General features: G+C 40.1%; 1 protein-coding gene across 1 annotated transcript in view; it reads left to right on the top strand.

Annotated features, from left to right (window-relative positions):
• SKAP1 (src kinase associated phosphoprotein 1) overlaps positions 1–17668 on the top strand; it is a 264643-nt gene that overhangs the window by 198957 nt on the left and 48018 nt on the right. Inside the window, exons 5-6 of the mRNA XM_069481285.1 lie at positions 15980–16057; positions 16892–16975. Of these exons, the coding sequence (XP_069337386.1) occupies positions 15980–16057; positions 16892–16975 (162 nt within the window). The remainder of the gene's footprint in view (positions 1–15979; positions 16058–16891; positions 16976–17668) is intronic.

A 17668-nucleotide genomic window follows, 5' to 3' on the forward strand; every position in this document is an offset into this window, starting at 1 on the left:
CTTTCCCAGGTCACCTGTGTTTACTTTATTGCTTTGGCATCTCTCTTGCCCCTCATGCCCCATTCTGGCACTCAGTGTCCAGGTCCCCAACCTGGGCCCACGTCACCAAGGCCAACCAGCAAGCCATCAAGGTGGCAAGGACCTAACATATAAATTTACTCCGAGGCTGTGGTCCTCAGCCCTAGGTGGGTGTCGGAACCATCCATAGAGCTTTTTAAAAATAAATACACCTCAAGCCCACTCCCAGATGATCCTGATTCAGCACATCTGGGGTACAGTTAGGCATCACTATTTTTTAAAAGGTCCACAGGTTATTCTGATGTGCAGCGCAATTAAGAACCACTGCTCTAAGGTGCTGATGACTGATAATGGCTCGATGTCATGCTGCCTACCACACTCATGCAACCTCATAGGTAAGAGTCACTGCCCAACATATGTCTATCGGTTTTCTCTGCTTGGTGGTCCACTGCATGGGTACAAATGGCTGTGCCTTGTCTCCAGGAGAGCTGGAACTCTGTGCTCCTCTCTCCCAGTGATCCAGGACATACCAGCTTGTGGATGGGAGCACCTCACCTAATGTACTACCTCTCCCCACAGCATTTGTAGTTCAACAGGGAATAATGCTTTGTTCTAAGGGAATGGGCTCCAAATGGTGGAATTTTAGGGATTAAGGAAGTCAGTTGAGAAGATATTTTGGAAGGACCTTTTTCCAGTTTCGTTAAACACACACCACTTATGCAGCACCAATTCTACTTACGAAACAAGAAAAACAGAACCACTGAGCCAGTTTCAGAAGATGTTTCAGACTTCTGGGGGGAAGAAGAATCTATTTCTTTATTTTCCTTCATTGTCTATTTGGAATTACCTTCAGCCTGCACACTTTCTCTTGCCCCTAGAGAAGCAGTGCCATTCACCCCTAATGCAGCCGTAGTTAAATGGCAAGAGAGCTCATGTTAAAAGAGCACATTACACTCTCTGAATATCCTTTCATACCTGGAATACAAACTTAGAACACAGAGCAGAGAGTCATTTAGTGATCAATCCCCTAATATAGCACAGGCACAGCCAGGCTAATCAATCAATATTTTCATGTATCTAGCTTTTACAAACCTAGGTTAATTAAGATTCTACAGTGTCTTAGGTAATCCTTCATATTTCACTGGATTTTCTTCTCAACTCTTTTAGCTGTTTCTTTGTACTTTTATCCTCTCCTTCCAGATTCTATGAATACCTACCTCATAGGGCTACTATAAAAATTGAATTAAAGAAGAGGTTTGAAAGTGCTCTAAAATTTTTAAAGCTCTATATAAATGTATAGTAATGTTTCTATAATAGGGACTGTATTCTTTGTGTAGCAGTACTTCAAATCTTTGATGGAGAGAGGAAGGAGAAAGAGTGAGATGTGGAGAAATTAATGCAAAGTATTGGCATGAGAATTTCTTACTTCTGTTCCTGCCTTGTCCACTTACAATTGGGAGGCTTGAGCAAGTCACTTTAATTTCTCCATCAAGAGAAAAAATGACCATTTTTCTTATTTTACATAATTATTCTTATTATAGAGGTAGTGGCGAGGATTAATGAATCAAGTTGTATCAGAAGATTTAACAGTCTATAGATTTTTTAAATCCTGCAGAAAGATTCTGGAAGAGAGATTCAGATACAGACCCAAGTCACAACTAGACATGGAACCCTGGCATCCGGGCAATCGCCCCTCAGTTCTAATTATTAGCACACTTCCTCTGCTAAATAGGATAAAAGGAAGAGCTTTTGTTCTTGTTAATTACTAAAGCACATTGCATTGTCTATGGAGACTTTTTAACTATTGCAGATTTATTGCCCTGGAAATAAGGATGGGTAATGAGAATGTTCTCACACCTATGTTGGTGTGAACACTTCTCTAGGAATAGGCAGAGAGATAAATGAAATATATACGGGACAATGGGTGAAGTACGGCCTCCACTAATTGTTTATTTTCTTTCCAAAATGGCAAGCAGTTGCTGGAGTTTCATACTTCATTTTATATACAAATTGAGGTCCTGGGGGAGAGTATCCTTCATGTGAACAGCTCTCCCAGTTACAGGAGAAAACTGAGTAACAATAAACCCCTCAGGGACATCATTTAATATTTCCAGCATTTCACATGAGCTTCTGACACTCGGGTCTTCAAGGGGAAAGCTGATTTATACCTTCAGTCGTTAGACAATGTAAAGGTGAGGTCAGGCATAGGCATCCTTCATCCCTTTCCCTGGTGCTCACAAGTCCCTTGGGCAAGGTGGAATCAAAGCATTTCAAATGGTAGAGGTCACAGGAGTGACACCGTGAGAGGTAAGAGAGCACAGCCTCCTTCCTCTACCGGTAGGTCTGACGCCCATATATCTTCATATTGCTGTTGTTTCCACTTGAAAAATTACATGCAGTTGGTTTTACTTTTCCTTCCCTTCTTATTCTTAAAACATGATTTCCACCCCCAATTTAAAGTGTAATTTATGTCAAGAATAATGATTATGTGTTTCTGATTATTTTTTAAAAAGACAAAACCTTTAACATAAATGCAGGACAACAGGTGTCTTATTTATGGCCTTGTACATTTCCAACCCTATAAATTAAAATTATATCTGTGCTCTCTCTGTCTTTGCACTGATCTGAAGTCATCTTTCTAGGACATCCTAGGAATTCTGTGCTCTCGGCACAACACCTCCCACGTGGTAGGTTCCAGATAAATTTTTCTTGATTTGATCCAATCTACAAGTACTTTATCCAGTTCTAGTCATGCCCAGTGATACAATAATATTTTGTAAATTGCAACTCAAGTTTATACCCTGGGCTTCTGACCCCAAATTTCATAATGGGATTCCATGCCTTTTATTACTTGTGAAATAAAGCAGATCTCCAGTGGAAAGAGACCTGTTTTTGTGGGTCCCTTGCATTGTAGGAAGAGTTTAGGCAAATTAGACCTATGGTACAAAGTATAATATTAGAATTGCAAATGAATCTTAAAATTCCATGAAGACTAAAGATTATTAAAATGTTCTTAAGATGATACCTAATTCAAATTTAACTTTGTTTAAGTGTTTTTTTTGTTTTTTTTTTTTTTTTTTTTGAGACAGAGTCTCACTCTGTTGCCCAGGCTAGAGTGAGTGCCGTGGCGTCAGCCTAGCTCACAGCAACCTCAAACTCCTGAGCTCAAGGGATCCTTCTGTCTCAGCCTCCCAAGTAGCTGGGACTACAGGCATGCACCACCATGCCCGGCTAATTTTTTCTATATATATTTAGCTGTCCATATAATTTCTTTCTATTTTTAGTAGAGATGGGGTCTCGCTCTTGCTCAGGCTGGTCTCGAACTCCTGAGCTCAAACGATCCGCCCACCTCGGCCTCCCAGAGTGCTAGGATTACAGGCGTGAGCCACCACGCCCGGCCTGTTTAACTGTTTTTAATAAAATTGTTTCTCTTTATTCTGCACTGATTTTTTTCTTTCTTTTCTGGATTCTGTTGCCACGTACCCTTCATACCAAACTTAGGAATTTTGTATAATCAGCCACTCAGAATGGATATCATCATGAATATGGAGACGTGTGGCTTTATTGTTAAATAGTTGTAAAATTATTTTTACACATATTTTTATCAAAATAATACATGCATATAGTTTTAAAAAATTAAACTATACTACAAGCGGCCACTCTTTCCCAGTCCTGAAGTTCTGCTCCCCAGAAGGGACGCCTTTCAATTCTTTCATCAATTGTTTCATCCATTCTGATGTATACCTTCCACATTTCTAAATAATGTGAGTATATAGCCACTTTCTTTTTTTTTTTTTTTTTTTTTTGAGACAGAGTCTCACTCTTTTGCCCGGGCTAGAGTGCCATGGCATCAGTCAGCCTAGCTCACAGCAACCTCTAACTCCTGGGCTCAAGCAATCCTCCTGCCTCAGCCTCCCAAGTAGCTGGGACTACAGGCATGTGCCATCATTCCCGGCTAATTTTTTCTATATATTTTTAGTTGTTCAGATAATTTCTTTCTATTTCTAGTAGAGATGGGGGTCTCGCTCTAGCTCAGGCTGGTCTCGAACTCCTGACCTCGAGCGATCCTCCCACCTTGGCCTCCCAGAGTGCTAGGATTACAGACGTGAGCCACCATGCCCAGCCTATAGCCACTTTCTTAATTTATCAATTTCAGACATTATCTATTGATTTCATATTGTGGTAGAGGAGGATTTAGCACTTCTATTCCACCCTAACTCTCACTTCCCCTCCCTTCATCTTCCCAGTGTGGTTATATCATAATTTTTAGTTAATCGATGTTTAGCATTTATATTATTTAACTATGTAAATATCATTTACTGTCAACCCTTATAAAATCATATAATTAAATTTTATTTCTTGTTTTTCCTGGAGTTGGCAAATGTCTTGACTTTTTTCATTTGATTAGTTTTTTAAAGTCACCATCCGAAAGTTGTAATATTCCTCTGACTACTATTTTCCACTTGGTCAAGCACACTGAATGATCCATCATTTCCATTTTGTTCTTAGAACTTCTCCCCTGGAGACTTCCATCCTCCTCCCCACTCTGGGTTGGCTCTGAGGCCTCTTGCATAGCTATCATCACCCTAGGACTTTTCTCTTATCCCTTTCCTTTGTCAGAGCCCCACCTTCTGGATCCAATGTCACTTTCATTCTTGGTAGGCTCTCTCATTTTGGTGGAGCACATATTTTGGTGGCATCCTGAGAAAGGTTGCCGGGGAAGTCAATTTCTTGAGACTTTGCATGTCTGAAAACCTCTTTATTCTACCTTTTACACTTGACCGATAGTTTGGGTGTGAGAATCCTAATGGAAATCATTTCCTCTGAGAGCTTGGAAAGTTTTGCTTCATTGGCTTCCAGCTTCCAGTGTTGTAGAAAATTTCAGTGTCATTCTGATTCTTGATTCTTTGTGTGTAACCTACTTTTTCCCCGATTCAGAAGGTTTTAGGATCTTCTTCTTATCAACTGTGTTCTGAAATTTCACAGTGATTACCAAGGTGTTGAGTCTCTTTTCATTCCTGTGCTGGGTATATGGAGGACCCTTATAGTCAAGACTCGTATCTTTCATTTTGAGAAATGTTATCATTTCTTTGAGCATTGCCTTTCCTCTGTTTTCTGTGTTCTAATACCTTTTATCTTTTCTGATTTCCTTTTCTTGGTCTTTTTGCCCTATTTAAGATTTCCTCAATTTTATCTTCCAACTCACCTATTGATTTGAAGTGCCATATATTTAATTTCCAACTATCCTTTCTTGTTCTCTGATTGTTCCTTTATAACTATCCTTCTTTATGGATACAGTATCTCTTCATCCCTTTGGGAATATTAATGATAGTTTGTTTGTTTAGTTCTCTTTTCTGCTTCCTAAATTAACTGTTTCCTCTGAGTTCTTTTTGTTCTATTATATGTTTTGGTCTTTGTCTTTCACACTGGAAACATTTCTCTACATGTCTGGTGGTCCTTAGATGCCTGCTCATATTTAAAAGTGAGATACTAAAATGCAGATTAAAACTTCTGTGTGCCAAGGTAGGGCTTGTCAACTGAGGGGCTTCACTTTAGATTCTAAAGTCTAGAGCAATGGGGGAACTCAATCATTTCACTTGGGGTCTCCCAAATATCGGCATCTGTAGATCTTTCCTCTACAGGAAAGATGGGCAGCAGAAGGAAGCTAAGGGTCTCAGTGTCCAATACATGGACTACTACTTAATTCACCCATTTTCAGGATGGCTTCTCACCCTTTCCTAGACTGTATGTCCCAAGATTTGGGACCTTCCTGGTTTTATTTTTCTCACAGAAATTAAACCTGTTATGCCAGGGTTGGAGAAGATCATTACCAGATAATGGTAGTAAATGACAGATGTTATGTTGGACTGGAGTCACAAAACTTGATTTCTCTTCTCAAATCTACAATACATTGGTCACATTACTTTGGATGGGTCACATAATCTAACTGGCTGGGATTTAGTTTCCCCTTCTGCAAAATGAGTGGCTGGATCCTTTGCTCTGTCACTGCCGGAAAGTCCTGTAACCACTCCATCTAAGAGTTCTTCATCTGGTACTTAATGGAAATATTAAAATAAGTGATGGAATAGTATTTAGAAGAATTTCCTTGGCAAATATTACTGTCTTCTTAATTCTTGCTACATTTTTGTAGCTGGTCTTATGGAAATTTAGCTTTGGTAATGTGGGAGATGCTGCTCAGATTCTGCATCAGACTGTTCTCATCCCTCTTTGCATGGGTTCTATACCATGTGACTCAGGAGAGGCCCAGCAAAAGTCCACTCAGTGACTGGGGATAAACATCCTCATGAACCTTGCACAGGAGGATAGCCCAGGTGCTGGCCTCTTCTTTGGTAATGCCAAAGATCAGATCCCATTTCAGGGCTGAAGATCCTAGACAACTCCCAGGCACGATGACTCCATTTAGCAGTATAGTTACTGTAGCCATTCTTAGGAGAGCGGGGTTCCTAAAAATCATGAAATCTGGACTGAGAAATCTAGAATTAAAACATTCTTCATCTTGATTTTAGATATAGTTATGCCTATAACATTATACAATAGGTGCAATGTTTGTGTGGCATGGTATAGCCAAAAAAAAAAAAAAAAGAAGAAGAAGAATGTGCTGGATTTGGAGCTTAAAAATACCTGAGTTAATGTCTTGGCTCTTCCTCTTGCCAACTCTATAAACCTGTTTTCAGCTTCTGAAGTCTAAACTGGTGATGCCTTTCTGTTTGTATCAGTATCAAGGACGTGTCCATACATGAATGCATTTTATAAACGCTAAAGTGCTATCCAGATGTAAAGTATTACTATTATTGTATTATTGTTAAAACTATTTGGTCAGGGAAGCCTGAATTTCATGTTGCCTCTCCTATCTTCTCTGTAACACCCAGGCAATTCCACAATTAGAATTGGCTTCCCAAGGCCAGGTGCAATGGCTCACACCTGTAACCCTAGCACTCTGGGAGGCTGAGGCAGGAGGATCGCTTGAGCTCAGGATTTCAAGAGCAAGACCCCGTCTCTACTAAAAACAGAAAAAGTTAGCTGGGTGGGGTGGTGCACCGCGTGTAGTCCCAGCTACTCAGGAGGCTGAAGCAGGAGGATTGCTTGAGCCCAGGAGTTTGCAAATAGCTATCATGATGCCACTGCACTCTAGCTGGGGTGACAGAGCGAGACTCTGTCTGAAAAAAAAAAAAAAAAAAAAGAATCAGCTTCCCAGAAAGTCACTTTAGTTCTTTTTTTCTTTGAAAACAAATGAATCTGGAACCAATCTACCTTAGCCATCCAATATGTGCAGCTTCTTTTGTTCATGAGCAACCTTAAGGTAATAAACTGGTATGCCCCTGTGACAGAGAAAAATGTTGGAAGGAAATGGGTTTCCATCTCAGGCTTCTAAGGTGCTATACCAAACAATAACAAGGGAAAAATTATTTGGCTAAACGCACTTGACATGCATTGGCATCCAATATGCCACCCTCCTCGCCAGGCATTATTACTTATATACCTGCCTCTAAGAAGGGCTGCTCGGAAGAGCTACTCTGCTTTTGTCAGACATACATTTTAGAGACTTTTAAATAAACTTATATAGCAATACCGAGCTGCATGTCTTCTAAACTTTGCTATTTCATCCGTCTATACCAAGTGCCGTGAAGCAGAATGGATGTGCCTTCAGCTTTCTACAGTCCTGGAAAATGAACCAGTCCACTTAACAATAAATGGTGGTTGGTTCAAACACACATGACTGGTCTAGTGAGGAAGAAAAGAAAGTTGAGCTTAATGAAGTCCAGTGTCTGTGTCCCTGTGCATGGACAGGAAAGGACGAGTGTTTTATAACTGTTTATTGGAGTTAATGGTAATAAATTCCTCACTTGTGATGCATTAACTTTAATGTTTTCATTACTTGGTGATTTAGGTTTTCCCTTTTCACGTTGTAAATCATGTTGTCCCAGTAGCAGAGCAGGTCGAGTGCCTGCCATAATGTTCATAATGTTCAGTGAGGAAAAAAATGTTCTCTTTCTCTCTCCCGCATGGTCTGACAAAAGATGCTTTGCCTCATCCCAATTTTCTACTTTCTAAATAAGCAATAAAGACAGACAGACAGACAGATGCATCCGACCACAGCATAACAGAATGTGGCAGGGCAGGGCCTAGTTTAAATCCTAGGGAAGTACGGGTCTCCATAGTAACTTTCCAAATGTATTTGATGCTGAAGTTTTTTTCTTTTCTTTTTCTTTTTTTCCCGTTTGCTGAGTGTGAGCCCTTAGTTAATGAGCTGTGCAAATAGATATTGAGATTTAGTGTTTTTATTTTGCAATTACAGACTTGGTGATTTGGTTGGAAAATTTTGGGTCTAGCAACATCACCCTCATTTTCCCTTCCTAATTCTTTTTCCTTGCAAAGTTTGGCTTCAAACTTGCTCGAGTTTTGTCAGATGAAACAGAAGAATCCAGAAAGATTTTAAATCTCAGATTTGTAACTTTTTTAAAAAGGGGGGTGATTTTTGCCCGAAAGGTACTGTATCATAGCTGGCATCACTTTTCTGTCCTTGAGCCCATACTGCTGCACACAGACACCCAGGGAGCTGTCTGAGCATGAGGTTTGGCTTAGGAGTGGCCCTTTGTCCAGTAGATGATACATCCCAGGTCAAAGCCAGATTGCTAAGATCATTGCTTTCCCATCAAGTTCTTCCTGATGGGGTGTGAGAGTTCTCATTAGTTCACCCACCCTGAAATACCCCCAGAGAATCACGATAATTAGTTCCTGAGTCTTCTCTTTTATTTTCTGCTTTGTTTGTTTTAAAAGTTTTCTCGATGCAGTGCTCTGATGATATCCAAATGTCTTTTACTGGAGAGGCATAGTGAAGGCAAAATTATTATTATTTGATTCCTCCTTGAATCTTTTGCTTTGGAGAGTAACTAAAAGAGAGACTCCAGGAATCCGATATACTAATCTCCACGTAGCCTTCACTGTCAGCAGCATTAAGTGCTCAGATACACACAGGATGTTTGTATACGGGATACAAACTAATGTACCTGTGGAAGTCCAAGGAGAAAATGCCATTTCTCAGGGAGGGAAATAAAAGAACAAGACTGGAGAAACACTGCAGGAGGCCAAGTTCTCAGCCACTCAAAGTCTATAGCTCAGAAATTGCAATCAGTAACTATTTTCTGAAAGGTCATCAGCTGTTCACTTGCTAAGTTGTTGCTGAATTTGGCTCAGTCCTTCACCTGTTTATGGCTTCTTCTGAAACCCCTGCTTTGATGCATTCCTGAAGACAGGTAGTAGTTTCTGCATATGCTCCTGGCCGGGAAAATCCCTAACCTCAAGTTCCTGCTGTTGTGGGTTTAGTTCTGGATGTTCACTGGCCTCCTCACAGGTGTCCCCCTCCTCTTTTCCTGTGGTTAGTGCTACCTACCTGCACCTGTCCCTAACAGTCTGAGGTATACAGAATTCGTGTCCCAGTCAGGCTGTGAAATAGGACTCAGAAATGTATCTCTCTCCAGTTTAGGTTCATGGCATTTTTTCCTAATTTTTCACCAAAGTCCTCTTAGCCCCTCTTCCTTTCATTCTCAGTACTGTCATTCCTCCCACCTTCTACACCCCCACTTCCTCCTTGCTCGCTTGGCTAAACCTTCCTTTCTTTCCCTTTCTTTACTTTCTAGTTTCACATTACCAACCTGAGATTAAAGTAGTAAATATACAACAGAACAAAAATTGCTGTTTGTGGCTTAGGTGGAAATGGTTTGTCTAACAAATATTCACCCCCATATAGCCTTCTTAGACCATAATAAGTCCCAATAGGCTAGAAATGGTTTCAGATCAGTTTGACAAACATTTATTGGGCACCTACTGTGTGTACTAGGGCCCCTGGGGATATGAAGAGAAACAGTTATATGAATAGTGAATTCCACTGCCCTCTATGAAAGGGACCAGATTTCCCACTGGGAGCTTTTCTTAGGCTTCAAGAAATTAAATAATTAGGCCAGGTGCCATGGCTCATGCCTCTAAGCCTAGCACTCTGGAAGGCCAAGGCGGGAGGATCTCTTGAGGTTAGGAGTTCGAGACCAGCCTGAGCAAGAGCAAGACCCCATCTCTACTAAAAATAGGGAAAGAATGCCAGGCAACTAAAAATAGAAACAAAAAAATTAGCCGGGCATGGTGTTTCTAAAAATAGAAGCAAAAAATTAACCGAGCGCCTATAGTCCCAGCTACTTGGAAGGCTGAGGCAGGAGGATCGCTTGAGCCCAGGAGTTGGAGGTTGCTGTGAGCTATGCTGATTCCATGACACTCTACCAAGGGTGACTGAGAGAGACTCTATCTCAAAAAGAAAAGAAAAGAAAAGAAAAGAATGTTGGGAAAAGGGTGGACTTTTCCAGCTGAGCAACCTTCAGCAAGTCATGCCATCTCATTACAACTCAGTTTCCTGGTCGGGAAAGTGGAGGTGATGATAATACACACCTCATAGGAATGCTGTATAACTTATGTGAGATGTAAAAATGCTGATTAAAAACTGGTTAGGTTTTTTTTTTTTTACCATTTTTGTTATAACATATTAGTTTTTTTTTATTCTGATCATTATCTGGTTTTTTTTCTTAGTACTACTGACCTAGAACCCATCATGAATTTTTTTATCCTCAGTAGAACAAGATTCCTCCACAGATTTTTACTGTTTAGTCTGTAACCTGAATTCAATGGTTTTTTTAAAAAAGACTTTAAAAATTGGAAAAGGCAGCATGAGTCCATTGAGTTCTCCTGAATGTTGTCTTCTGTGTTGGTTTGTTAACTACAAATGTGTCATTTCTACATTTTCTGATGTCCTTTAGTCTAGCCCCAATGGCACTTGTTTTGTTTCCTAGCTTCTTATGTCACAGCTTGTGGAAGAACTTGATTAAGTGCATTGTGTTCACTCCCTTCCTTTCATCTGCTGTTGGGTTTATTTCTCCATGAACAGTTCCATTCAGTTAGTTTAAAGCCATTTGTTTGAATGGTTTCTATATCTTTGAAACTTTTAGATCCTAAGTCTATTATCAGTAGCAGTTTAGAATTCTTCACCTTACATGTATTGGTCTAAATTCCTTAATAAGTGACACACAATGATGGAAAAGTGTGTGGAATAAGTGTAAACTCAGGTGGATGTCAAATAGAACCATAGAAGTTTAAAGAATTATATAAGCCTGTCCCAAGGGACTAATAGAGGAAGATCACTGAAACCATCTTCCTGGTTAGCATCAGAAGATGAACACTTCTTGCCAGACATTACAAACTATCATTTATTGACTGGTTCCTGAAAATTGAGAAAAGGGCAAAAAATTAACCCAGGAAAGCAAGAAGCTAAAGAAAAAGCAGTAATGAAATTATTAAAGAAGGCCACAGAAACCAAATGCAAAGGGAAGAGTTTAACGAACAGATTTGGGATCAACGACCACCAGACAACTACCCCACCCTACCCTACCCTGCAACGCCCTCTTTACCTGTGTGCATTTGAGGCATTTGGGGGCACGTGTTTGTGTGCACATCTGTAGATGCACACACATCAGCCCCATGTGAGTGAATTGGAATTGCAGATGGAACTTGACCATTTCCAGCCTTCAAATATTAAATTTTCTCCAAACTCATTCACTCAAATCCCCAGGCTCTTCTCATGGGTGCTTTAATGAAGGAACTTGGTAAACTTTCCCCTGCCTGAAACTCACCCCTGGTAGCTATCAGTCTGTAGACTCAAACTGGTTTGGCCCCTTTTTTAAACAGTTGAAAAGAACTTGAATTAACAGGAAAGGGGAAGGATGGAAGAAGTTCACAATTTACAAGAGGGAAAGAGTTGAACAAAAGATTTTTTTTTGTTTGTTTGTTTTGTTTTTTGAGACAGAGTCTCACTCTGTTGCCCAGGCTAGAGTGAGTGCCATGGCTTCAGCCTAGCTCACAGCAACCTCAAACTCCTGAGCTCAAGCGATCCTCCTGTCTCAGCCTCCCGAGTAGCTGGGACTACAGGCATGCGCCACCATGCCCGGCTAATTTTTCGCTGTCCATATAATTTCTTTCTATTTTTAGTAGAGATGGGGTCTCGCTCTTGCTCAGGCTGGTCTCGAACTCCTGAGCTCAAACGATCCGCCCACCTCGGCCTCCCAGAGTGCTAGGATTACAGGCGTGAGCCACCGCGCCCGGCCACAAAAGATGTTTTTAAAAAATCGTTGATTTTCTTTTCAGGTTGATTTAGCAAGAGACCAAGCCAGCTGCCTGTAATGAAAGTTAGTGGGCACCTGGCTCGTTCTGCAGGGGCTGCAGCCCTGTTGCAGTGGAAATTGTGTGGCCTCCTGTGCTATTAGCCTTGTGCTGTGGTGTTGCCAACTGATTTCTCCAATTCTCTTTTCTCAGTGGGCTAGAACACAGCTGATTAAATAGGCCGTGACTCACATAAGCTCCCGTGTCTTTTTTATTGACTGCTTTATGGAAATGTATCACACTCCAAAGGGCCCCCATTGTTGTTGCTGTGCATAGCTGACTGAAGAGTCATGTTTAGCGCTGAGAGACGGAATCCTACCCTGTCGTCTTTTATTGCAGAGTTGGGTATGGGTGGAATACAGGGTTTAAAGGAATCTGGATGAAGCGAGAAGGATGTCTGAGAATTCCTTTTATCTTCAGCTGCCAAGAAAGTTGGGCGGCCATCACTTCTGGGTAACACACTTCTCTGTTGATCTTATCTTTGTGGCCCCACATCCTTCAGCTAAGTGACCTTTTCTTTATATGGGCTATCCTGAGAGAGTTAGTTAAGTGTAGTGGTAGAGAGAGATTATGACACTAATGTAATTCTGTTTTGTGCTGATATAATGTAATACACCCTTAGGTTTATCCAAGAGGGCCATTTATTCTCAATAAATTGAAATCATTTCTATTTTTTCATTACAGTGGTGATATCTTTTTTCAGGCAATGGACAAAAAGCTTCTGTTTTTTTAAATTGTATACTTAAATATAAATGTTTTTGCCTTAAAACGGTAACTTATACAATTGTTTGTGACTTCTTCCTGTTTTTATTATCATCCTGTAAAGCATTTACATACTTTCTGTTATGCATTAAGTAGCTCTCTGCAGATCTGTTCATTTGCCAGTGGGTGTGGATTGAGGCATACAAGACTCCTCCTGCCTCATCACCCCACAGCATGACTAAGTTTTGCATCCTCAGGATCACCAGTTCTTGATCATTAGGACCCTGAGCTGACACTGAAAGAGGAGACAGCTTGAGTGCCACAGTGGCTTCCCATCTCGGTTGTCTGGATTTGTCTGATAGATCATGGAGCTAATGAGATTGTGCTCAGAGTCAACTCTACATTGAGAACAACTCTGTTACTGTACTTATCACACAATGCCTTGTACATAGCAGACAGTAGAATAGAGACTGATTTGATTTGATTTCCTGATTTTTTTCCATCGTCATTCCAAACTTTACCTATAATCCTATTTTTTTCCCACCACCTTAAGGGAAACCAGGCAAGAGAGTTGATCAATACAGATCCTCTCTAACGAGTAAGAAAGCAACATAAGCATCTGTCCATGTATGAAAACACAGCACATAAAAAACTGTATTTCTAGCTATACCACTCTCTTCAGAATCTTGTTAGTGAATGACCAAGAGAGAAAATTCAGCAACTCATTCAGTGCCCAATTTTAGCAAACCGAATTTGATTCTCAGGAAGAGAAAGTGGTGATGGTGCTGTCCCCTTGTCTCCTAGAATTAGTGACTTTGAGTTCAAACATCCCTGCTGCAGTATGTCTTTGTTTTCTTGGTGGTAGCATTCTTGGGTTTCAGTTGGTGGGGAGAGAAAAGCCTCATGCTGATAATGTACTGAAAGTAAATGAAATTAAATAAGCGAAGCAGTGCTCATCACTACTTCCTCCCCCCTGGGTAATTCAATTCAAGCTCTCTCTCTGATGGCAACTCACAGGGGCTGTCTCTGTCACCCCGCTGGGGCCTGGAGTCTTAACATCTAAATAAAAGTTTCACTCAAGCATTTTTTATGCTCCTGCCAGCAGGATCAGTGAGCTGGTGTGGGCACATTAATGTAATATTCATACTCACAGACTCTCCCCGCACACAAGAGGCAATGTCTTCCCATTTTCATAATTATGGATGTTCCATAAAATGGCATTTAGATTTGCATTAAAAAAGGAGGTTTGAATTCTAATAGAACGTTTAACATGTCTTTTATGATTCAGACTCTTGGCATCTTTAACAAGAAGCTGTGTCTCTAAGTTTAACAAGACATTTAAAAAGAAAAGAAAAAAAAAACTGTAGGATGAAGAGATGGGAACTCCAAGCTTAGGGGATCCTATTTTCCTTATCCACGGTGTCTTTCATTTAATTTTTAGGCCTTCAGGAACAATTTTTTGACAACACTTCAGAGAGAATGTGCTCTCCTTCAGAGGGCCTTCCCTACCATACCTGATCCTCACCCCACCCAACGCTCCCCCCTCAGTAGAATCTGCTATTGTTTTCTTGGAGAGTTTTTCAGAGGGATAATAGAATTTTCAGAGGGGAATGAAAAATGAAAGAATCCTAAAAAAATGAACTTTCCTTTGCTACTGTTCATCTCATGCACACACCCTGGAAGATTTATGGCAGCCACAGAGTTTGCTAACTGTAAAACACACAAATGAAAATAGTCTATGAACAAGGAAGTTGACAAGAAGGACCAACTGGATAAAGAATCAGGAACATAGACATGTTAAAAAAGAAAAAGAGAGGCCCTTCTGATCTATGTTTTTAAATCTAAGCTTGAAACGGCTTAGAAGCAAAAAGTAATTTTAATTGCATTTTAAATTGTCTTAAAGTGTTATTTTTAAGTGAGAAGTAGGTAAAGCACTGAACAAAATGCCAGCTTGTAGCCACCACTAAATAAATGTTATTGTAGGAAATGTTCAAAGAAGACTTTGAACATTGAGACCCAAAAGTCTCAAGATGCTGTGTAAGTGACCCAGTTGATTCAGATGTGGTTGTGCCTTACTTTGTTTTGTATTTGGTTTGCTTTGTAAATTTTTAAAGACAATCAAAAGAGATTTGGGTTTGGGAACTAAAAAGAAGAAATATTGAGATTCTGCTAATTCTTCATTTTGCCTAATTAGGAAATGTAGAGTGTGTTCTTGGAGGAGTTTTTTATTTTTTCATTCTTCTTTCATTTTATTTTTTGAAGAGTAAACTCCTTCTTCTTCATCTCTATCCTTTGCCTCTCCCTTCTGTAAAGTAAGTTAAACCCCAGTGAAGGAAGATGGATTAGGATCTTGACTTCTCAATAAATTTGTACCTAACGAGGCTAATTGAAAGCTAAGAATGTTAGCAGCATACAATTAAAGGCTGATGTCAGTTCCAGGGTCTTCTCTTTGTTAAGGCTTCTGCAAAGACTCTTTCCCATACTTTGAAAAAAACAGGATTTGGCAGTTATTGCCAAGTTCAGCTTGTATGGCCCTCCTTGGTGTGAACTTAATAAAATTTATGTTCACAAAGGTGGCTTTCTGTTTGTGTTTTAAAAAAAATTGAGTGTGTGTTTATTGCTCTCTCTGAGGTGACTATGTTTATGGTGGAGACTGTCACTCATTAAAACTTGTCTGTGCTGGTAGCTATTCATTTGACTTTTGATTATCTCAATGTGAATTATCCAATTTGGAACTTATATCCACAGCAAATTCTTAATTCCCTGGAGTCCTTTTCATGCCAATCAGTATATATTTAGGCTACCTCCCCTTGCTACAAACTAATGTATGTTTAGATAATTCTAAGTGATTTTACCATTGGATATAATTAGGAAAAAAGAAAATTAACTTTTTTCTCCAACCATATAGAAATTGTTTTTATTTTGCACTGTGTTTAAGCAATTGCCCTTCTGTACCTCCATCATTAACGTGGATTGTCTAAAGTAGACGAAATAAACAAAAATTTTGTCAAATTTCAACAAAGCATTTTATTGTTCCTTTTAGGAACGGAAGACATCCTAAGAGGAGCTCAAGAGCTTGATAACATCATCAAACAGGGATACTTGGAGAAGAAAAGCAAAGGTATTGATCAGACCCACAGATTGCAGAACATTCCAGGAAGGGAAGGAAAATGAGGAAAAAGAGGGCTATCATGTCAGATGCCTTCTCTGTGCCCAATACTATTAAGCAAAAGCAAAGCAAAGAAAGAAAAGAAGTCTGGCGTTTGTGTGTCAGCTGAAGAGAAATGGCCCAAATCTTTAGCAGACTGTCAGCTTCATCAGGATAGGGATTGATTCCGCCTTGCTCAGCACTGTGTCCCCAGTGCCTGGTACACAACAGGTGCATAATAAAACCTGTTAAATGAATGATATTCTTGTCCTCGTCTCTCAGTGTATTCCCCTAAGGAATAAAACTGTTTTGCCAAGAGTATATATTTATATCGTTCTCGAAACAGCCTACTTTCAAATTCAGACAAGCCCAACTCTTGACCTTTAACTCATTCAATTAGAATAGGTACGAATAAGGTTGGAGTCTCAGGTTTGACAATCAACAGGCAAATTGGCTTAGCACAGAAAAAGCCTTTCTCATGCCTGTGGCCTGGAGAATCATTCTGGTTTGTCGAAGGCAACACATAAAAATATCATGGGGAATTTGAGAAGTACAAGATGCTAGATAAAAAGACAGCCACGAGGGCACAGAGCAGGCAACCCTGTTTAGAACTTGGACCTTTTACTGAGCTAGTCCACTGGACCCGGAGTTAATATGGGATAACCTGTGGGAGTGAAAGGGAGGGTTTTACAGTCCATTAACCTGGGAAATAAAACAATAACACCCTGGACTGTGTTGTTGGATTTTACGGACTCTTCAGTGATTGTAGTTACCTGAATTTATGTCTCCTACTGCTGTTCTGTTTAGATCATAGTTTCTTTGGATCAGAGTGGCAGAAGCGATGGTGTGTTGTCAGCAGAAGCCTCTTCTACTACTACGCTAATGAGAAGAGTAAGTGTTCTTCATTTGCACAGCAGCATCTCACTCCTGGATGCAAACACTTCGTAAATTCTCAAGCACTTAGATCTCAAGATAGCAGTCCTTAACTAACACCCATAAAGGCACATGCTTAGGAAACAAATAGGCTTGGGTAAATAATACCTTGCCCATCACCAAAAACGCAGAGACCAATTTAGAAATTATTTCCTCTTTAAATACTAAGATAGTATGGTCAACATACCAGAGAGTTATCTTTTATTATGACTAATCACACAAGATTGTCAAAGTTGAATGTTTTGGCACTTTGTTTTTTAAAAAAAGGAACTTCAAACTCTTTTTAAGCATTAATAACATAGCTAAAATATTGAAAAAAATTAATTCTAAGATTTAAACAGCTTAACAGTGGCCCAGAAATAGAACCCTAGAGTTCGTACCCTCTAAGAGCATGCTCCAAACTTTATCTTACTGACTACTGGGAGGTAATACAGTGGACATTCCTAGAGCCATGGAGTTCTGAGGCCCACATGGTTGCTGTGCCCAAGAACACCCTTCAGCCAGAGAGCAAAGTGTTGACTCAGGCCAGAGACAGTTTTGTTTTTTGTTGTTTTTGTTTGTTTGTTTGTTTTTGAGACAGAGTCTCACTCTGTTGCCCGGGGTAGAGTGCCGTGGCATCAGCCTAGCTCACAGCAACCTCAAACTCCTGGG

This window comes from Eulemur rufifrons, chromosome 9, assembly GCF_041146395.1.
Source record: "Eulemur rufifrons isolate Redbay chromosome 9, OSU_ERuf_1, whole genome shotgun sequence".
Classification (NCBI taxonomy): domain Eukaryota; kingdom Metazoa; phylum Chordata; class Mammalia; order Primates; family Lemuridae; genus Eulemur; species Eulemur rufifrons.